General features: G+C 38.9%; 1 protein-coding gene and 1 non-coding gene across 2 annotated transcripts; one reads left to right on the top strand and one right to left on the bottom strand.

Annotated features, from left to right (window-relative positions):
* The first annotated feature begins 2448 nt into the window (after positions 1–2448).
* Positions 2449–3216, top strand: LOC148998949 (nudix hydrolase 1-like). Its single transcript, XM_089141580.1, has 2 exons — positions 2449–2623; positions 2739–3216. The coding sequence occupies exons 1-2, from the start codon at positions 2488–2490 to the stop codon at positions 3044–3046; spliced, it is 444 nt and encodes a 147-aa protein (XP_088997706.1). The 5' UTR covers positions 2449–2487; the 3' UTR covers positions 3047–3216.
* An 8903-nt stretch (positions 3217–12119) lies between these two features.
* LOC148998948 (small nucleolar RNA R71) lies at positions 12120–12226 on the bottom strand. Its single transcript, XR_016171080.1, has one exon. It is a non-coding gene; the product is annotated as a small nucleolar RNA R71 (small nucleolar RNA).
* Positions 12227–23868: the final 11642 nt, after the last annotated feature.

The following is a 23868-nucleotide window of genomic DNA, read 5'->3' as shown; positions in this document are numbered from 1 at the left end:
ATTCACTTATTTGTGCGGAATGAGTAGATGGAAATGAACAAACATGTTTGCAATGCAAAAGTACAATAACATTTCATACAATTAAAAAAGAAACACAATTTTACTTCACATATTAAATTAAAATTTCTATGATAACTTTACAAAAAGGGGCAAAACCCCCCTCCCTCCCAAAAAAAAAAAAAAAAAAAACCAAAATCCATTCAATATACTAAATCAAAAATTTCACAAGAAAGTCATCATTCACTAAAAAAGGTATAAACTATTTTACCAAAAAAAAAAAAGTATAAACTACGTGCATATGTACGTGGAGTTTTGCATAAATAAAAGGCGTGACTTTGCCTCTTGCTTAAAAAAATTTAAACTTTGATCTCTTATATGAAAGCATTGATAAGCTGTCTTGGAATTGAAAAAATGCCTGTGGGTTGAAAAAATCAGGGAAAATTACTTGATTAGCAATTTTTAAATTTTCATTCACAAAAATAGTCACTCAATATTTCACTTAACAAAACTAACTAAAATTAAGTATGGATTTACAAAACTAATCAAAATAGTGATTTTTCATTCTTTTGGACATTTTTAACCCTAAAACTAATCACATTGAAGAGGAAAAATCATTATTTTTTTCAAAAGGAAAAAATCACTAATTTTTCATTCCCTTTGGATATATTTTTTTTATCCCCATATTAATATAATTAATTTTAAGAGTAAAAATGTCCAAATAGATTAAAAAAAAAAGTATTTTAATTAGTTTTATAAATTCAAACCAGGTTTAGCTAGTCTGGATAAAGGAAACATTAAATTGTTACTCTTGTAAAGAAAAACTTAGAAATATCTAATCGTGTGATTGGTTTTTATGTAAAACAGATTCGGATTTTTATTTGCGGCAGCAGCCACTGACGGTCATGATAACGCCACGTCGTCGATATCGGATCGAACTGTTGAGATTAAGGCCATGAAGGTTTATATGTAAAAATTGATTTTTGTTTTTTCATTTTAAAGACTTAAATTTTATTAATTTACAAAGAAGGTCCCTCATTTACCGTTTCGCAGTTGGGTTACTTTCATCCTCAAATTTTCGTTGAATTCAGGGTTCTTCCCACCTCCATTTATGATTCTAGTCGACAGGGTTTCTTCTGGACTGTAAGTGAGGGAGAATTTTGCATACACATCTTGTCTGTTATAGATAGTGATGTTGTGTATGTTCCTGGCATGATGAACAAAGAACTCCCTGTTCTCAGGGTCTACCATAAGTTCAGAATTACGACTGTAATGAAACCCAGATGACCCATTAAAGGATTCAATCTCAGAGAAAGAAATTATCTAGTTCCCACTGAGAATTCCCTTTTTTCTAGTTCTTAGCTTCGCCCAAAACCTCGGCATCAAGAAGTGCCATGATGTAAAACATCTCGGAATCAATTGCGTGGAGACGGTAGTAATCGATCTTGTTCTTAATCGATTTCAACAAGTAACGATCGCCGATCGGATTCTCATTCACATGATTTCGGCGAGGAACACATGTAATGAGCAGAACCCTAGGTTTACTGGGAGCAATGAAATTGGGGAAATCAGGGTTATCTGCGAGCCATTTCGCTCGTTAGGGTTTGTTAGTCTGTTAGGGTCAGGCTTATCATCTCTTTCCTTGGCAACAGCTATCTGTTAGGGTTTGTTAGTCTGTTAGGGTCAGGCTTCTCATCTCCTTCGGCAACAGCTATCTGTACCGTTGTTGTTTTCCGTCTTCTCCGTAGACGTAGCTTGAAGAACAAGAATGGTTGAAAAGACGATCGGTTTGGTTGGAGAAACTGTGACAACAAATCTGGAGTACTCAAATCGCCGCCATGGAGGTGGATTTGATGAATTTTTGACCAAATCTCTTTGTACGTGTCTGGAGTGCGGAAGTATACTCACAAGTGAGGTCGAAAGTCGGTGAGGATAGAGTCGACCCCGTCGACGCCGATGCTGGCGTTTCCTCACGATGAAGGACTTCGTTTGTGAATTAATAAAATTTAAGTCTTCAAAATGGAAAAATAAAAATTAATTTTTACAGTAAGCCTTCATTACTTTATTCTCAACCGTCCGATCCAATATCGACGACGTGGCGTTATCATGACCGTCGGCAGCAGCCAGCACAAATAAAAATCCGCACAGTCTGAATTCCTTGCTTTGTACCCAAAGTCAATCGGAAACTTGCAGCCGAAGCAACCCGGTAACACTGCTGACTGCTGTACTGCCTTTTTGACCTGAAGGCAAACATCCCACGGCCGACGCTCGTTGGATTACATATCGCATTGAAAGTCTCCATTTTATTGGAATGGAAAGAATAAATCAGTGCTTTACCACAAATAAAAAAAATAATAAAAAAATCAGTGGATGATTGAATCTGTCCACCATGCTTGCTTAAAAATATTAATTTTTCTCGTAGGGAGGAGGGGAAAGGGGAAGTTAATTCATTCTTTGCAACTTGCAAGGAAATCGAATTGGTGCTTCTCAATGGAAAATACCGCAGCAGTGCCAAGAGTCGCGGTGGTGGTGTTCGTGATCAATGGAAATAGCGTTCTGTTGGGGAAGCGGCGTGCCTCCGTAGGCGACTCTTGCTTTGCTCTCCCCGGCGGCCACCTTGAGTTTGGTTAGACCAGAAGGATCAGACCGATTTGAAATGAAATCAGTGCCGCTTCGGCGCTTCCACCTTCGTAGTTCTTTGGCTTTGCTGCTGATTTTTTTGTTTGTTTGTTTGTTTGTAGGGGAGACCTTTGAGGAATGTGCGGCGAGAGAGGTAAAGGAGGAGACGGATCTGGACATCGACAAGATCGAGTTCTTAACGGTCACAAATAATGTCTTCCTGCAGGAGCCTAAACCCTGCCATTATGTGACCATATTCGAGCGTGCAGTTTTGAAGGATGATACCTTGCAGTCACCTAAGAACATGGAGCCAACCAAGTGTGACGGTTGGGATTGGTACGATTGGAATACTCTCCCTGAACCGCTGTTTGGACCTTTGGAGACCATGGTGAAGGGTGGCTTTGATCCATTCCCGCCTGGTGACTCCTGATGTCACTCTGCAACTCAAATATATCAACAGGCAGTCAGCTCTTTCTTTACTTTCACTCTACTTGGAAATGAACCCCAGGTTTAAAGCTTGTTTTCTAACTCTATGTTGCTGAACTTTTTTTTAATGGTCATCATCAAACTCTTAACTTTTTATTTTAATGGTCATCATCGAACCCGTCACAAAGATGAGAAAAAGAATGGCGGGGGGAGGGGGAAGAGGAGAAGAGAAAGTACGGTTAGAACGCAAACCTCCGTATCCTGCTTATCTCGAACTAGCATACCAAAATAAAATTAATATATATATAAAACCATGTACTCTATCTTTTTTGTAAATCTTTTTTTTGTCCTTTTCTGTCTTTAGAATTTTTTTAAATACCAATAATGTTGTAGTATTTGTTATTAATTTCTTTACTTATTTTTACAAGGATAATTTAGACATTTTAGTTATAAATTATTATTAATTTATCATTAATTTTAATCCCTCTTTAATTTCTCTCTCGATTTTTCTCTCGACCTCTTTCAATCTCTCTCAAAGTCTGTCGCTCTCTGTATCCCTCTCCCTCTTGAACTCTCTGAATCTCTCTCTCGATTTATTTCTCGACCTCTTTCAATCTCTCTCAAAGTCTGTCGCTCTCTGTATCCCTCTCCCTCTCGAACTCTCTCTAAATGTCTCTCTAAATCACCACTCTCTCTAAATCTCTTTGACGACCTCTCTTTCAATCTCTCTCAAAGTCTGTCGCTCTCTATATCCCTCTCCCTCTCAAACTCTCTCTGAATTTCTCTCTGAATCCCTCTCGATCTCTCTGAATTTCTCTCTCAATCTTTCTTTTCCCGTTAGTACCCTTTATATATTTCTTTATATTTAAATACATATAATCAAATCAAGAAAAGAAATTTCTTAAAAAAGAAAAGATATATTTTTTCGATGTCAATCAAGAAAGAAATTTTGACAATTGAAGTAATAACCATCATTTTAAACCACTAATCAATTCTTAGAAAAGGAAGTAAAAGATATTTATTGTTTTCTTTACCTAGAATATAATATACCTATGTTGATCGTGTTTTAGTCTCTCTCAATCTCCTCTCACGACAAATTGGGAAGATTTAATTTCTGTCGATTTCTCTCAATCTCTTTGGATCTCTTTCCATCTCCTCCTCTCGAGAAGCGAAGACATGGCACATATCATGTGAATCTCTCAGTGGGTTACAGACTTGAAGAATACGCTGCAGCTGTAGTTCAAGTAGTTCGTCATGTTTGTGATCAGAAATTCGTGAAGCATCCAGTGATTTGTAGCGAGAGCGGGCGGGCAATTGTCTTTCATCACTTTGTTTTGAGTGTGGCAATTTGCATAAGTACATGTAAGCTGCCTACACAGGTTAGCCCTTATTTTATTTTTATGGGATGAATGTTCTAGCATCTATACTAATTATTAAGAGATACCCTCATATTTGATTCATTGAAATTGCTTTTACTTGTTTACCAAAAAAAAGAAAGAAATTGCTTTTACTTTTTGTCGCTAAATACTTTCTTCAAGGACTACATGGGTGTTCGTTTGCTTATGGAACCTAACTTCGTTGACTATAGTTGTCAGATAAAATAGTTTACTGGTCAGTTTTGAAAGTTTTAGATTTAATATGTTTCTTGTTTTCTGGTAATTTTTATTTCAATTTGATGCAATTGGTATTGTCACCTTCAGGTTCTAAAAAACTTTTAGTCAACTCTTCTGTCTAAACTAGATATGCTAGCTATCGACTGGACAATTTCACTTGTCTTGCTTATGCTGATGGATATTTGAGATTAGAAACTACCTGGTTGATGAAGCTAATGTGTTATTTGTATAACCTCAATTTTCATCTGAATTGGTTGATTTCTTGATATAATTTGAAAAACCAAGTTTTTTGGCAGCTGTCACTAATACTATTAGCTTGTGGATAAGCTTGGGTTCTGGGGAAAAGTACCAGCATTTCTTCACTAGACTGACGAGTTGACAGCACTACCAAGGCACCAATTACTGATCTTTGACATCGTCATTGCAGGATGCAACAAAGTACAAGTTGAAGGTTAGACAACAGGCTAAGCAATACCCACCTCTGGTCTGACACCATATGTAACCTTTTTTTTTTTTTTTTAAATAATGGCATTTGCCAACTACAAATTGGTGCATTTATCAATTGCTTATGTATGTGTGTATTTAGACTTTTGAGTGATCATGCCTTCTAATTCACAATTGCATTATAATTATAATCTATGATGATAAACAATTAGTGAAAGATGATTTCAAATTCTTAACTTATATCCAATATATGATGAGCTCAATTAGAAATTTGAAACTCATTGCTTCTTTAGATCTAGCGTATTACTCAACTCATCAATACATGAGTCACAAAACCAAAAAGATATGTACAGTAGTTTTTGCTGTTAGGTATTCACTATACAAGCATAGAGGTAGTGCAACAATTAACATGCATTAAATATCTATTATTAATTATAGAATGATTGAGCTCAAATTGAAAGGAAATTATTTACCAAGGAAAAAGAAAATTAAAAATACGTTTTTAAAGAAATGTAAGAAGGCCAATGGTCCAGATAATCATGAGATTAATGGTCTTATGTTTTATATTTCATGGTATAACTTATTGGTAACTTTTCCAACTAAGGTTTGTTTCAACTTTTTTCCATGTCAAGCACCATAGGCTTGTTTTAAGTCTTTCAATGTTGTAATAAACTCATTTTACATTAAAAAAAAAAGAAAAAAAATAGAGACACTCTAATTAGGGAAGGAAGAGGACACTACAAGAAATCTAAAGCTCCTTGGATGTGATGGACACCAGATTTTCATAAATGCTTTATTGGAGCTGTCAATTGCCTCAGCAAAAATAATGGTAAGTTTCAGTTGCAGTTCCCTACTGGATATATGAAGTTTGATATATTTCTAATATAAATTGCAATAAGAGGAGATGTCTGAATACCAAAAATAAATAAATCAATAAGAGGAGATGTCTAGATATTCATAAACAAGTTTGATCTTCTTACTTCCAATCGCCAAAACTTCATGATTTAACTAACTTTGCTTTGGAATATCAACTTCAAATTGAGTAAAGAAGGTATTTGTTTTTCTCGGTGGAAATAAAGAAGATATTTCCTGGTTAGAGGATGATGCGGATCACTTATGCTTCTGGATCCGGCTGAGTCTCCTCTCGTATCCGGGACGATGAGTCCTGCAAAAAAGGTTAGATGCGGGCCGGCTTGTGTGCCGGGCAGCCGCCTCCGATGATGAAGTCAGACAACGAAGAGCGAGAGGTCTCGTGCCAAAGCTACACAAGAATGGACTCAGTGTGTATTGGATTGCTTACCGGAGGGGTAGATCTGTGCATTTATAGTGTGGGTGTTACCTTTTATGTATTTGGTAAGTTGACCCGACAGGAGCCGTTACCTATCCGGAGATCTCGCCTTTCTGTTATTAGTCCCCACCTCAGTCAGTAGCTGAGTTGACTGTCCTTACTGGAAGAGTACCTTATTTGGGATGTGCGTCCCGTTCATCGCAGTCGGTAACGTCCCGACTACATGTAAAGCCCCACTCGGGTTATACCCGTTTTAACCATAGAGGTTCCATATCAGAGGACAAGTGGGCATTTAAGTGATCTAAATAGGACTTTGACTTTTAACCGGGGAAAAAAAAAGATTTCGTTCAAATGCCTTTTCTTATGGCTCTGTTATTTGCACAAATAACACAGAGTGACGTGCATTTGCACGTGTGAAATTTTACTAGTGTATATATATATAACCTCGTAATTTAAGAAACAAAGTAAAACAAAAGGCAAACTTGTTTTTCAATGGGACACCTGGAGTTTCCAAACTTGTCCTAGGAATTTCTTATGGTTGTCAAACGGTATAGGTTTGATATCATTTTTTTTTTTGATAAACAGTTTCGATATCACTTTACATTTGGGCCAGGGCCTCCTTCAATTTTTGAAAATTTTTGGTTTTTTTTTTCTTTTTTTTCACTTGTAAAATATCAATACTCACCTTCTCCTAATTTTTTAAATTCTTTGTTTTTTTTTTTAATTTCTCTTTTGATTATTTTTTCATGTGTGAAATATTATTATTTAGACCTTCGATTCAAGAAAATTTTGACAATAAAGATAATCAGTTAAAAATGCATTAGTATTTGACTTCTTTAAATCATGACTCCGCCTGTTTTTTTTTTTTTGGGTAGAAAGCCATTTATTGAAGGGACGGGCACAAGGCCTCACAGAACAGGGCTTCCTAGAGCCAAGCAGTGGATAACGGCCAAACAATCTCACCCTCAATAGACCGGGCCTCCTGGGCTAGAGAGTTTGCCACAGAGTTGGCCTCTCTAGGAATAAACTCAAAAACAACAGACATCTCAGGGGGGGAAGCAACTTAATATCCTCTAGCACCACCCCCAGTTGGGTAGAGGCGTTAGGGGACCTGCTATTTAGGTGATTTACAACAGATTTACAATCAGATTCGATGATGAGATACCGTAGACCTCTTTTGCTCCCCTCCATTATAGCTGCACGGATCGCAAGAGCTTCTCCCACTGGCCACTTCGCAAACCCCACCCTCTGAGACACAACTCCTAAAGGAGAGCCTTCGGAGTTTCTGATTATAAAACCAATGCCTGAACTGCCATTCAAGTCTAAAGAAGCATCTACATTGATCTTAACCCATGGTTGAGATGGTGCCCTCCACCTAACTTCTCCACGAACACTAGTCTCATTGATAACCCCTCCTCGCGCTGTCCTCAAATTCCTTGGTATGTTGACCTCATCAAATTCCTTAAAAGCTTTCACTGCATAATCAATCACATCATTCAGGCTCCATGTGTTATTATTAAACCTGCTTTCATTTCTAGCTCTCCAGAGATACCAGGCCATAAAGCACATTTGTCCCACTACCTTCCTTCTAATTGCCTTGCTTAGCTGCTCCAATTGAGGGTTGTTAAACAACCATTCTGCAAAGGAACTATCTTCATTTTGAAGCACTCTAAATGATAGGTCACAACCAAACCATGCTGCTCCAGCAAAGGGGCATCCCATAAGTATGTGATCAATGGTTTCCATCTCCTTGCCACATCTGTGACAGCTAGGATCCAAATTGAATTTTCTCCTATGACATGCTTCTCCAGAAGCCACTCCATCAGCACAAGCTTTATACAGAAAAGATCTAATTTTTGGAAGAGTATATGTAGACCATATTACCTTCCATGTTTTTTTTTGGTGTTGATGTCCACCTGCAAGTTCTTGATGATGATGGTTGAGCTTCTAAAGATTTCAGTTCTTCAGTAGCTAGTAAAGAATAAGCTGACTTAACTGAGAATATCCCTTTCTTGTCCGCTCCCCAAATCCACTTGTCTTCCTAAGGAGTCATAAGAATTGCACTTTTCAAGATTTCTTTTGCAATACTTTGAGGAAACTTTTCATTGATTACCTCTATATTCCAAACGCCTTCCCTAGTCATCAAATCTGCCACCACATCAATACCCTCCACACGAGCAATTGATACTGGGACTTTGAAGTTTTTGACTGTAGGAATCCATGGGTCTTCCCAAACCTTCACTTGCTGCCCATTACCAACACACCATAAGAGACCTTTTTTAAGCACCTCACGGCCCATTAGGATTGATCTCCATGCCCATGAAGGTCTATAACCACACTTTGCTTCTAAGAAGGAACTTGAAGGAAAGTATATGTTCTTAAGCATTTGCGCCCATCCCGCATTTGGGCTTTTGAGTAGCTTCCAAGCTGCTTTTGCCAGCATTGCTCTATTATGCTTATCTGTATCTTTGAATCCCAACCCACCTTGGTGTTTGGTAAGCATAACCTCTTCCAATTAATCCAATGAGTTTGTTTTCTATCTCCTTGATTACCCCAAAAATAATTTGCTGCCAACTTACCCGTCTTCTTATGGTGAGCTTTGGGAAGTCTGAAGTGCATAGCTGCATAATTTGCAATGGGGAAAGCTGTAGCCTTGAGCAAGGTTTCTTTCCCTGCTTGAGATAGACATTTTTTACTCCAACCATCGATTCTAGCTGCCACCCTATCATTTAGCTCATGAAACACCTCAACTTTTGACACCCCAATGATTGGTGGAAGGCCCAAATATTTTGCAGGTCCATTGCCATAACTCATCTTCAAAATTTTTGAAAACTACCTCTTGATTCTAGAAGGGGTATTCGGGCTAAAGCACATTGAGGATTTCTGATAATTCACCTTTTGGCCACTTGCTTTCCCGTATACCTCCAAAATTGCTTTCAGATTTTGGGTGGCTTGTAGGTTGGCTTTAGTAAACATGATAAGGTCATTAGAAAAACAAAGGTGAGATATCGGTAGCCCTCTATTTTTCACCCTCACTCCATTCAGTAGGCTATTCCCTTCAGCTTCCCTAATCAACGCACTAAAAGCTTGAGAGACAAGTACAAACATGGCCGGGGAAAGGGGATCCCCCTGTCGAAGGCCCCTGCTTGGTGAGATAATACATCTAATAGATCCATTTATAATGAGGGAATATTTAACTGAAGTGATGCAGCCCATAACAAGAGATGTAAATTTCTGATTGAAACCTAACCTGGGCAACAGCTGGGCTAAGAATTGCCATTCCACCCGATCATAGGCACGCTTCATGTCGATCTTCACTGCCATATACATTTGTTTTCCCTTCTTCTTTTGCTTGATGTAGTGAAATAATTCGTGGGCCATAAATACATTCTCAGATATATTCCTATCCGGAACAAATGCAGACTGTGCTGGATCAATGAGCTCAGGGAGTACTATTTTTAATCTAGATGCTAAAATCTTTGTCACGACCTTAATTGAGACTCCACATAAGCTTATAGGTCTGAAATGGTCAACCTCTTCAGGATTTGTCTTATTTGGAATAAGAGAAATCAAAGTGTCATTTGCACTATTGATAACTCTATGAAATAGAGTTAAGATTTATAACTTTTATACTTGAGATGGCTTGATTTAGGAGTATTTTGTCTTTGTTTTAGTGATAGTATTCATTAGGTGTTGTTTTATTTAGTCTCAACATGTTGCATTTTGTTTAGTTCATTTTTGTCACATTGCATGAATTTCCCTTCTTTTTATGGATGAATTTGATTGTTTCTCTTTCTCTTGAACATGTAGGTGAAGATTCATAATAGAAGAACATGTCCTCTAACTTTGTTGTAGAGTTGTTGCTGCTTTGCTACAACAACGGAGCAGAATATTCTCAGATCCAATTCAAATGGAATTGACCAAAAAGGGCTAACTTAAGTGGACTAAATTCTTGTAAATACATGATGGTTTTCAGCCCTTGATCTCAGGAGGAAGGTTCTAATCCTATGGCCAGAATCTAACCTAATGATTGAAGACATTTATGGAAGAAAGAGAAGAGAGGCAAGGAGGAGAGAAGGAGAGATTGGACCAAGGTTGGGAATAGAGACTCAGCTGAGAGGAGGGAAGAGAGAACGAATGCTGGAGCTCTTGTGGAAGCAAGGAGCTGCTGGAGTTGCTGATTTGCTGAAGAAGAAAGCTGGAGCTCATGTGGAAGCATTGAAGCCTTAGTTTATTCTTGTTTATATAACTCTATCTTCTTATTTTCTAGTCTCATGTCAACTATACTTGGTTTTATGCATTTGAATTCTGTTATGGGCTAAATCTTAGCTGTGTTGGGATGATAGTAGTACCTAAACCTGAATTTTGATATGTAATTAATCATGTGTTCTTTAGTTTTATTGCAATCCATTTTATTGTTAATGAATTCAGCATGTTATATTGACTAATTTCAGTTCTTGAATGATCTTTCTTGAATGAATGTTATGATTTCATTAATTGGAAAATTAATGAAGTCTAGGTGTTTGTTGAATTGTGTGAGTTAGCATCATCTTTAATTAGGTTGTGTTAATTAGTAGGTTGGGTAGGAATACCCAATTACCTCACATTACCATTGATTGGATTGGGTTTAAATTGCATTCTTAATTCAATTCTTCATAGGAATATGCTGATGTTGATTTAGGATGCTAGCTTATGTGTATTGGAAAATACCATATTGCCATTCATTCCAAGTTCTTGATTTATCTTGGGGTTGTAGTATTGCTTTAGTATTTGTGTTTTAAAATTCAGGGGAAGGGAAACTTGATTCCTAACACACTTGTCACTCATTAAGTTTCTTCCATTGCTCAAATCTACATTTTAGTTCCTTAGTTTTCTTTACCGTGCATTTGGTTAATTAGTTAGACAAATACCAATCAACCTTGTTAATTTCATTGAAATCAATTTTACTTTTACATTGAAAGTTAAGGATATAATTCTCCGTGGGATCGATTTTGTACTTATCATTTATTACTTGATTGCGATACGTATATTTGCGTAATATCTTGAGATACAAGCAAAAAGTTTTTGGCGCCGTTGCCGGGGAATCTTGTCTTTGATAATTAGTGTAGAAGTAAGTTTTTGTTTTATCTACTGAAATTTCTTTACTTTGATATTAGTTTCCTTTTATTCTCAGGTGCTTTTACCCTTGTATGAACACGCTGCCTGATCAAGAGTTGGCACCCTTTGACATCGAAATAGAAAGGACATTTCGAGCTAGAAGAAGGGAGCAACGAGGCCTAGCAGCAGTTCCAACAATGGCTGAAGCAGTGAGAAATGGATTGAATAATAATGAGACTAATATGGCAGCTGAGGGTGATGATAGAGATAGAGCCATCAGAGCATATGCTGTCCCCATGTTGCATGAGCTGAATCCAAGCATAGTACGGCCAGATATTCAAGCCTTACATTTTGAACTTAAGCCGGTGATGTTCCAAATGCTTCAAACTGTGGGACAATTCAGTGGGCTTCCAACAGAAGATCCTCATCTCCATCTTAGACTCTTCATGGAAGTAAGTGACTCTTTCAAGATACCTGGAGCAACTGAAGACGATTTGAGATTGAAGCTATTCCCTTATTCATTGCGGGATAGAGCAAGAGCGTGGTTGAACTCCTTACCTCCCCAATCAGTAGCTACATGGAATGACTTGGTAGAGAAGTTCTTGATGAAGTACTTCCCTCCAACAAAGAATGCCAAGCTCAGAAATGACATAACTGGTTTTCAACAGTTGGATAGTGAGTCTTTATATGAGGCATGGGAGAGGTTTAAGGAGCTCTTGCGTAAATGTCCTCATCATGGCATTCCTCATTGGATTCAGATGGAGACTTTCTACAATGGTTTAAGTGGACAAACTCGATCCATAGTGGATGCATCAGCCAATGGGGCTATATTGGCAAAGTCTTACAATGAGGCTTATGAAATTTTGGAAAGGATGGCCAACAACAACTACCAATGGCCAGCTGAAAGAGCTGCTGCAAGTAAGAGGGTGGCTGGAATTTATGAGTTGGATGCGAGGATGACCTTAATCGCACAAGTTTCATCTCTCACTAGTGTGTTAAAATCAGAAACTTGGCTGCAAATCGTACAACCACAACAAAATCTAGCAGTCTCTTGTACATATTGTGGTGGGGAGCATGTCTTTGATAGTTGTCCATCTAACCCAGAATCAGCCTACTATGTTGGTAATTTCAGCAAAGCTAATAACCCATATTCCAACACTTATAATCCTGGTTGGAGGCAGCACCCTAACTTCTCTTGGAATGGTCAAGGACAGAATGTAGGCCCATCATCTACCCCAACTAGACCTTATCAGCTTCCAAGTGCTCAACAGCAAGTGAAGATTCATCCTATAGAACCTTCTTCATCAATTGAGCTCCTATTGAAAGAATACATGGCAAAGAATGATGCAATTATTCAGAGCCAAGCAGCTTCATTAAGAAATTTGGAGAATCAAGTTGGGCAGCTAGCTAATGCTTTAAGCAACAGACCTCAAGGATCACTGCCAAGTGATACTGAAAATCCTAGGCGGGAAGGCAAAGAGCATTGCAAGGTTATTTCATTACGGAGTGGGAAATATATAGAGCCACCTCATGTTAAGTCCAATCAACCGAAGGAAACTAATCCTGTCCAAGAAGAAAGGGAAAAGGAAGATCCAGTGGCTGTTCAAAAAGACCAATCTGATTTTGAACACCAAAGTGTTGAACCACCAGCTACAGCTCCATTGCAACAGGGTTCTCCAGAAAAAGTGCCTTATAAACCACCCCCTTTCCTCAAAGATTTCAAAGGCAGCAACAAAACCATCGGTTCAAGAAATTCTTGGATGTTTTGAAGGAGCTCCACATCAATATACCATTGGTAGAAGCACTTGAACAAATGCCGGATTATGTGAAATTCATGAAAGACATCCTTTCTAAAAAAAAAAATTTGGAGAGTTTGAAACAATAGCCATGACACAAGAGAGTAGTGCCTTCTTGCTTGAACAAGCTTCCTCAAAAATTAAAGGATCCTGGGAGTTTCACCATTCCTTGTGCTATTGGAGAAAATTATATTGGGAGAGCCCTTTGTGACCTTGGAGCTAGCATTAACCTTATGCCAATGTCAATCTTCAAGAAGCTTGGTGTGGGAGAAGCAAGGCCAACTACAGTAACACTTCAGCTGGCTGATAGATCCTTAGCTCATCCTGAAGGAAAAATTGAAGATGTCTTGGTAAGAGTTGATAAGTTCATCTTCCCTGCTGATTTCATTGTTCTTGATTTTGAAGCTGATAGAGATGTGCCCATCATTCTTGGAAGACCCTTCTTGGCCACTGGAAAGACTTTGATTGATGTGCATAAAGGAGAATTAACTATGAGGGTAAATGGAGAGCAAGTCACTTTCAATGTTCTCCAGGCAATGAAATCTCCAGATGAGATAGAGCAATGCTCAATGGTAGATATCATAGAGGAGCTGGTTTTAGAAGAAGTTGAGACAAAGGGTAGTAAAGATCCATTAGAGCTTTCATTAACATCTGAAATTTCACAAGTGGGTGATGAAGCAGGTAGCTACATTAAATGGTTAGATGCAAGACCAGCTGAGACATTAAGAAAGAGTGGATTTGATCCTCTTGTATTATTTGAGCATGCAACTCAATCTCCTAAGCCATCAATTGAAGAGCCTCCTGTGTTAGAATTGAAGCCTCTTCCAGGACACCTTAGGTATGCCTATTTGGGTGAAGGAAAGACACTTCCAGTTATCATTTCAGCAGTGCTAACAGCAGAGCAAGAAGATATGTTAATTAAAAAGTCAAGAAATACAGCAAAGCATTAGGATGGACCATATCGATATCAAGGGAATCAGCCCATCAATTTGCATGCACAAAATTCTGCTTGGAAGACTCTGTAATAATTCTGTGGAGCATCAAAGGAGGCTGAATCCAATTATGAAGGAAGTGGTCAAAAAGGAAATCATTAAATGGTTAGATGTTTGGGGTGGTGTATCCAATTTCGACAGACAAGTGGGTGAGTCTAGTACAATGTGTCCCCAAGAAAGGAGGAATGACAGTTGTGGAGAATGATAATAAGGAGTTGATACCTACAAGGATAGTGAGTGGGTGGAGAATATGTATGGACTATAGGAAGCTCAACAAGGCTACAAGGAAAGATCATTTCCCTCTACCCTTCATTGATCAAATGCTTGATAGATTGGCTGGAAAAGAGTATTATTGCTTCTTAGATGGATACTCAGGGTACAATCAAATAGCCATTGCTCCTGAAGATCAACATAAGACCACTTTCACTTGCCCATATGGTACCTTTGCCTTTAGAAGAATGCCTTTTGGTCTTTGTAATGCCCCAGCCACTTTCCAAAGATGTATGATGGCCATTTTCACTGATATGGTGGAACAATTTGTAGAGGTGTTTATGGATGGTTTTTCAGTTTTTGGAGAAACTTATGATGAATGTTTCACTCACTTGGCAAAAGTTCTACAGAGATGTGAAGAAACCAATTTAGTCCTCAACTGGGAAAAATGCCATTTTATGGTTAGAGAAGGGATTGTTCTTGGACACAAGGTTTCCAAACAGGGTCTAGAAGTGGATAAAGCCAAAGTTGCCATTATAGAAAAATTACCACCACCATCAAGTGTGAAAGGGATTAGAAGCTTTCTTGGACATGCTGGGTTTTATAGAAGGTTCATAAAAGATTTTTCACAAATATCTAAACCATTGTGTAGCCTGCTTGAAAAAGAAAGCCAGTTCAGCTTTAGTGAAGCATGTATGACAACATTTTTAGAGTTGAAGAAGAAGCTAATCTCTACACCCATCATTGTGGCACCGGATTGGTCTATTCCCTTTGAGGTCATGTGTGATGCTAGTGATTGGGCTGTAGGAGCAGTTTTGGGACAGCGTAAGAATAAGGTATTCCATTCAATCTATTATGCTAGTCGGACCCTATCAGGAGCACAACTGAATTACACTATCACCGAAAAAGAGCTCTTGGCAGTTGTGTTTGCATTTGACAAATTTAGAGCTTATCTAGTGGGGGCAAAGGTCATTGTGTTCACAGATCATTCAACCATCAAATATTTGATACACAAGAAGGATGCTAAACCAAGGCTGATTAGATGGATCTTATTGCTTCAAGAGTTCAATTTGGAGATAAAAGATAGGAAGGGGACTGAGAATCAAGTGGCTGACCATCTGTCTAGGTTGGAAAATCCAAACCAAGCAGCTGAATTTGAAATTAAAGAAGTCTTCCCCGATGAACAACTCTTTCTTTGTTTCCCTCTCAACACCTTGGTATGCTGATTTTGCTAATTATTTAGCCAGCGGACTTCTACCCCCTATGATGCCCACTCAACAAAGGAAGAAATTTTTACATGAGGTTAAAAGGTATTTCTGGGATGAACCATTCTTATTCAAGCTATGTGCAGATCAAATATTGAGGCGTTGTATCCCTGAGGTAGAAGTAGAGGATGTGTTGAGGCAATGCCATGACTCCCCATATGGTGGACATTATCAAGGAGATAGGACAGCAGCAAAGGTCTTGCAATCGGGGTTTTATTGGCCAAGTATGTTCAAGGATGCCTATCAATTCATTCAAAAATGTGATAGATGTCAAAGAGTGGGAAACATCTCAAAAAGGAATGAAATGCCCTTAACCAATATCTTGGAAGTAGAATTGTTTGATGTTTGGGGAATTGATTTCATGGGGCCTTTTATTCCTTCATATGGAAATCTTTACATTTTAGTAGCAGTGGACTATGTATCCAAGTGGGTGGAGGCTGCTGCTTGTTCAACTAATGATGCAAAGGTGGTTATTGACTTCATGAGAAAGAATATCTTCACTAGATTTGGTACTCCAAGAGCCATAATCAGTGTTGAAGGTTCACATTTTTGCAACAAATATCTTGGAGCTCTATTGTCTAAATATGGAGTTTGTCACAAAGTTGCCTCAAGCTATCACCCCCAAACAAATGGACAAGCTGAAGTTTCTAATAGACAAATCAAGTTGATTTTGGAGAAAACAGTATGTCCAACAAGGAAGGATTGGTCCATAAGGTTAGATGACTCCCTTTGGGCCTACCGGACTGCCTACAAAACACCTTTTGGAATGTCACCATATCAACTTGTGTTTGGAAAGGCTTGCCATCTACCATTGGAACTAGAGCATAAGGCATACTGGGCAATTAAGAAATTCAATTTTGACTCTACTTTGGCTGGTGAGAAGAGAATGCTACAACTCCATCAACTTGATGAATTCAGGCTCCAAGCATATGAGAATGCCAAACTCTACAAGGAGAAAGTGAAGAAATGACATGACAAGAAAATCTTGCAGAGGGTATTTGAACCAGGTCAGCAAGTTCTGCTATTCAACTCCAGACTCAAATTATTTCCAGGAAAGCTGAAATCAAGATGGTCGGGTCCTTTTACAATAATGACAGTATTTCCACATGGAGCAGTGGAGTTGCAAGAGGGCATCTCTAACAGGAAATTTCTAGTCAATGGGCAGAGAATCAAGCATTATTGGGGAGCACCATTGGAGCGGGACAAATCTTCAATCAACTTTCAAGAGGCTTAAAAAGAAGGGAGGTCACTTAGATTTCATTATTTTTAGTTTAATTGTGTGCTATTAGTTCATTAGGTGTTGAATAAAAAAAAAAAAAAAAAAATGAATGATAGATAATTTGCTAACATGTATATTTTGATGTGCAGGGAGTGTGGGGAACAAAAAGAGAATGATTGGGTGTTTTGCCAAACTTATCATTAAACCAAATCAATGAGCAGAGCATGTTTCAATATCCAAAGATATTTCACTATCTTTGTAGTAGCGATGTGGCCACAATGCTACTACAAAGTTTTGACCCTCAGCTACGGGTCTTGCATGTTCTGTTAACACATTCCATTCTCTGTTGAAAACTTACATTCTGTGTTTGTTGCTATAGCAAAGCTGCAGCAAAGCTACAACAACGATTAAACCACTCACCCGACCCGGTTTCATCTCAAACCCAACCAACCCATCAAAAATACACTTCAAACTTCTATCAGACCATGCTGAACCCATATTGATTCGAACCAATTTCATTTTTTTTAAAACCCTTCTAAACCAATACCAACCCAAACCCATAAAACCTCTCATTTCAAACCAATATCAACGAAACACTCAGCTCACTTCGTCGACTCTCACGGCACCATCGTCTCCTCCACTGCAACTCATCCTCCTCTTCTCTTCCATTTTCTGTTTTTCAAAGACTTTCACACCTCCATTTACCTACATTCACCCACCAAAGCAATCTTCTTCTTCACCGATAGCCCATCTTTCACAAAAACCCTAACTTTTTCCCCCATTCCATCCTCGAATCACTTCTCAGAGGACTACCGATGCCGTACTGGGTTTCGGGCATGTTTTTGTGGTATTTCGACCTTTCATCTTCCCTACACCACATCAGCTAAGTGTTCTCCCCATTTCTTTTCTTTCATTCTATATTTTTGAACTTTCTGATTTGCTGTGTTTTTGTTGAATGTTCAATTTGTGGTTTGTGGGTTATGTGTTTGTTCTTATGTTGTCTTAGTGTATGTTTTCGTTAGGGTATATACAACTTTTCTTATTTGTTTAGGTGTTATTTTGGAGCTACAATCACTTGCACACACCAATACAACATTTCTGGGTCATCGTTACCCTATGCTCATATCCTCTGTTTTTATGCTTGCCATTTGCACCTAAAACAACATAGAATTTGTTTGTTTGTTTGTTTTTGTTTGCTTAGTTATAGGTCATTGTTTGTTAATTGTTTGTTCTTGTTTTCTACTTTTATGGTGTCTCTGTTTTTGTTAGATAAGGTATGTTTTAGTGTTTGTTTGATTAGTTATTTTTATTTTTTTTATTTTCTACAATTTGTTTGATTAGTTGTTGCAGTGTTTTTGTTAGCTAAGGTCTGTTTTAGTGTTTGTTTGACTTCAATAGTGGTTGTTAGGGGCCAACCTTGTGCACTCCATTCGAAATGGCCCCTAAGAAGAAGAGCAGAACAGACCCTAGTTCTAGTGCTTCAATGAGTCCCTCTTATTTTGCTTCTCCCTTAGCTGAGAACCGCTTCACATCCATCTCCACCAAGAACTTTCTTCCGGAGAAGGGGTTCAAATTAAAACCCAATGAAGCACAAGCCTTTCCATTCATCCCATCCATTATAGCTAGGCATCATTGGGAACAATTTTGCACCCATCCTGGTGCCTACATCCCTTCCATAGTCTACGAATTTTATGCCAATCTCACTGCCCCATCTCAGGATCAAGTCTATGTTAGGGGGATGCACATACCTATAGATGGACCATCCATTAATGCCTATTATGCATTGGACAATGTGGAGGATGAGCACAATGCCTATCTTGCTTCAGCAGATCCAACTGCCATGCATAACATTATCCAGACTTTATGTTCTTATGGCACGGAGTGGTCCTCCTCCACCCAAGGTGCATTAACTATTGCCCGCCACACTTTGCAACCGGCAGCCAAAATTTGGTACCATTTTTTACAGACCCACTTGATGCCCTCCACGCATAGTGTCACGCCCTCCCAGCCGGTACCCTATCTGGCATACCCGAGAGTGTGATCCACAACCCGAAGATCAGGTATCGAGTGATCAACCTCCCACATAAACAATAACATAATCATGAACAATCATAACAAGAGTGCGGAAGATAAATCATAGATCCAATAAAGAAAGAATGAATCATAAATGAATCAGAATAATAGATATAATCAGAGTATCAAACAGATAAGTAAAGTGAGGCAAAAATCCCACTTTACAACCAGCGGAAAAGTAGCTCTAAAGAATAAACTAGACAAAACCTAATCCCAGTAGCAAGTACATTGGGTAACTAAATTGTTCTCCACTTTATAGACAACATCCTTGTAAGTGTAAATCTCATAAATGGCACAAGGACGCTTCCACTCAATGGTCGGACTAAGCATCGTACGGAGCATAACCACTCGCGGAATCTTCAGAGTAATTGTGGTAACCGCAATCACCTTCCTGGAGATATGCCTCTTCGCCTTGCGCTTCTTCATAGGGACCGTCATAGTACTCAGCACCTGCAGGATAGTCTAACAACATTGTACAATAAAGGAATGAGTTTCAAAGAAACTCAGTAAGGCAGTTAAAAATCCATAATAACATAAATGGCAGGATTCCAGAACAAACATAAATGCAATATGATATGAGACAAGCAATGAATGAATGAATCTAACTCTATGTATGCTGGTCTCTATTGGCAGACATGCTTTAAGTCATAGCACCGTACTTCTTTAGGAAAGTCCACTCACATCCTCAACCATTTAAGATATCTTGGATTCTCTCACGGATCATTTCACCGGTCTTGAGCAGCCGATTGGTAATGGGTCCTTCATCCCTCAGGACAAACCTTGGCAGGGGGTTAAGTCAACACACTCTCTCACAACCATTTGGTATAAGTACTGGCGCATGTCAGGGTAAAACCTAGCCAAATGCAAGTCTTCTACTTAGTTACATCAAGTCAGATCCAGATACGTCCATTCCTCGTCCCCGACGATCCTTTCCGGTATCCTTCACACTAGAGTCCTCATAGTCCCTGACTACGGACTCATCAACCCTATTGATCATCCACATATGGTAAACGGGAAGCTCTCACGTCCTCTCACGGGTTGGTTACCGGTCTTAAGCGCCCGTGAGCCCAAGTCTAACCATATGCAACCCTACCAATAAATGGCCCCCACAATGTGATTCCCTGTCCTCTCACGGGTTGGTTACCGGTCTTGAGCGCCCATGAATCCCCATTGCTACCACGGGTCGTTCGGTCTCAATACCCCCTCCGATTAGGGTCCGACATAACAGGACATCCTAGCCAAACACTACTAGACAATCCTAGATATGTCATCCAACAGTTTAGGAAGGTGTCCAGAGGGCATCTCCGGAAACATCCCATAATATTCCCGTAGTAGTCCAAGAACAGAAGTGTCAAAAGGACACCTCTCCTTTCCAAACCATACTTAAGCATACACATGCATCAATTCATATCATCACATATATGGTAACTTCATATATGGAAAGAAATCAATAATTACAATCACTTTTATAACATTGGTAAGTAAATCATACATGAATCAATTTAATATGAATAAGTAATGCTACTGTAATCAAAGTTATGCAACAGTAGTATATCATTGTAAGAATCTAATTTAGGAATCATATCTATGATATTCAAATATAGAAACTAGATTCATGCTATCTATGTAATTAAGGAAATAACCATCCTTACCTTTTATAACTCGCAAAGGAATCCTAAGAAATCAAGTAAGATCTCGGCAAACTTGAGAAGAAGGTCCTAAACAAGTATATACAACATATTAGGAAAGATCCCTAACAGAAAAGATACCAAAACATCCAACATAGACCAATTCTGGAGTTGCTGTACTCATTGGTCGAGTGGATTGGTCGACTGGTCCAATCGACCAATCAGTCGACCAATGCAGACAGTAGCCTAAAAAACAGAGTTTTAAGATATGAAATCCGAATTTGGTGGTTCAAAAGGGTACTAATCAAGGGGTAGACTACATCAGTAGTATTCTAACATATAGGGGACTTCAAAACACTAATCCAATCAAGATATCAAGATCCAAATTAGGAAACAAAAAGTTACCATAATTAAATCAACCATGGATCTTGATGAATTTGAAATAGAAAACAAAGACAAGAACAATAGGAGGATAGATCTTTGCTTCAGGTAATGGTATCATGAAAACATACATAGATCTTCATGGAATAAGGCTTAGAAGCATAAATCTAAATAAGGAAATAAAACCTACCATATATGTAACTACCATGCTTCATGAAGAACACATAGTATGGTAGAAGAGAACAACTAGAAATCTATAGATTATGGATCATGGAAAGAAAACACAGTAATTAACTACTAACATGATCAACATAGAAGATCCAAAGAGATCAGAATTCAGATTAGAAGTTTAACAAAGATTAGATCATGGTTTGATCATGATTCCTTCAAAAGCTTGCAATGATCATGGTTAAGATCATTGTTCTAGCCTCAAATCCTTAGGATGATCATGAGAACATGTTCGGAGATGTTTGCAACAGAGAATGCAGCATCTCTTCTACTGTCTCAACTCAAAAAGGAAAGAAAAACAAAGATGGAGGAGAAGAAGAGAGAGTAGACATACCTTTTGATGCAAAAAGAAGAGTTTCGACGAAGATCCGTCAAGAAAACACCAAGGATGCAAGAGAGATGACTTGCAGAGGTCTTTGGTTCATTCCAGAGAGTTTGGAGGCAGCAAATACGAAGTGGACTCGAGATTGGACTTAAATAGAGCAAGAACAACCTAATTGCCAAAGACAAGACTCATTGGTCGAGTGGATTGGTCGACTGGTCCAGTCGACCAATCATCGACCAATGCAACAAAGAAGACCAAAACAGGAATTGAAGGTCCAGATCAAATCCAATCCTAAAGGGGTTTTGCACACAAGTCAAGTGACTTACCTAATAGGTAGAAATGCCTTCAAACCAAGATAGAGAGCACTCCAAGTCCATCAACTAATCAGATCTTCATCAGGATTCAGTTTCCATAAATAGAACCTCATCATCAACTTTCATGGATTCAAAGCCGACACCAAGTCCTCTACTTGGGATGGCCCAAAGCTGACTTCTTACTTTACTTCGGGTCATCGGACCTACAAATAACAAGGTTTCCGGGTCAAGGTTAGGGCTGGGTTTTACATTCTCCCCCCTTAAAGAAATTTCGTCCCCGAAATTGAAAGCGTACTGTGCTTCCAAAGAGGTAAGGAAACTTCTCCTTCATATCTTCTTCCTTCTCCCAAGAAGCTTCTTCAGGGGTATGGTTCTTCCACCGAATCTTCACCAAAGGAATGGTGCGATCCGCAGCCGCTTGTCCTTCCTATCTAAGATTTCGGCCGGTTCTTCATCATAGGTCAAATCAGCACTAAGTCCTTCAATGCTTGCTGCAAAATGTGTTCCGGATTCTCTATGTATTTTCGGAGCATCGAAATATGAAACACATTGTGCACACCAGCAAGAGGCGGAGGTAATGCTAATCGATAAGCAACAGTCCAACCTTTTCCAAAATCTCGAAAGGTCCAATGTAACGAGGGCTAAGCTTTCCCTTAACATTGAATCTCATCACACCCTTCATTGGTGAGACCTTCGTAAAGACTTTCTCTCCAACTTGAAATTCCAAATCGGTCCTTCTCTTATCAGATAAGATTTCTGTCTCGATCAGCGACTTAATCCTTTCTCTTATCATATCTACCATAGCACTTGTAGCTTCAATCATCTCAGACCTAAGACTTTTCTTTCACCTGCTCTCACCCAGACAAAGGTGTCCTACAAGTACTGCCATACAAAGCCTTGAATGGAGCCATGCCTATTGTTGCTTGATAACCGTTGTTATAGGCAAACTCAACCAAAGCTAGGTGTTCATCCCAATTACCACCCATATCCACCACACAAAATCTGAGCATGTCCTCCAATGTCTGAATTGTCCGCTCGATTGTCCATCGACCGTGGATGATGAGCTGTACTCAAGTTCAATTGGGTTCCCAAGGCCTTCTGCAAACTATTCCAAAACCTTGAGGTGAACCTAGGATCACGATCCGAAACAATACTCAATGGCACACCATGCAGACGAACCACATTATCCACATAAAGCCTTGCTAGCTTATCCGAGTATGAGTGATCTTCATAGGAATGAAATGGGCTGATTTGGTCAACCTATCAACAATCACCCACAAAGTGTCATTGCCTTTACTTGTCCGAGGCAAGCTAGTCACAAAGTCCATGGAGATATCCTCCCACTTCCAACTAGGAATAGGAAGAGGCTGAAGTAATCCAGATGGAGGTTGTCGAACGGCTTTCACACGTTGGCAAGTCTCACACTTGGCAACAAAATTATCAACATCCGCCTTTAGACCAATCCACCAAAAATGTTCCTTCAAGTCCTTGTACATCTTGGTGCTTCCTGGTGTCAGTAAAGACCGACTGGTGTGCTTCCTTCAATATTTCTTTCTTAACTTCTTCGCTTCAGCACACACAGCCTTCCTCTAAACAACAAAGCACCATCCATGGATATACCAAAGTCGGGTCCGACTCAGATTCAAGAAATCTTCTCAACTTTGATCAAAAACTCTTGATCGAACTCTGCAGAGCAACAATCTTATCTCTAAGACCAGATCTTGCCGTCATGGCGAAAGAATAAATTCAGAATTCTCAGAACGATTTCCAAATCAAAACTCTCAATAGAAGACCACAATGGTAAACTCAAAGCATTCAAATCCAAAGTCTTCTTCCTGGTTCTTCCTACTAAGAGCATCAGCAACAACATTTGCTTTCCCAGGATGATACCGAATATCACAATCATAATCGAGACTAGTTCCAACCATCTCCTTTGTCTCATGTTCAACTCCT

Source organism: Hakea prostrata, unplaced genomic scaffold, assembly GCF_041222555.1.
Source record: "Hakea prostrata isolate BN-2017 unplaced genomic scaffold, UWA_Hpros_2 contig_85, whole genome shotgun sequence".
NCBI classification, from domain to species: domain Eukaryota; kingdom Viridiplantae; phylum Streptophyta; class Magnoliopsida; order Proteales; family Proteaceae; genus Hakea; species Hakea prostrata.
This window is presented reverse-complemented; position numbering and strand designations above follow the sequence as displayed.

Bases quoted from the DNA above. Each gene is read 5' to 3' on its own strand.
- LOC148998949 (XM_089141580.1), top strand. From the start codon at position 2,488: ATGGAAAATACCGCAGCAGTGCCAAGAGTCGCGGTGGTGGTGTTCGTG. The intron at 2,624-2,738 runs GTTAGACCAGAA...GTTTGTTTGTAG, and splicing joins CGGCGGCCACCTTGAGTTTG to GGGAGACCTTTGAGGAATGT.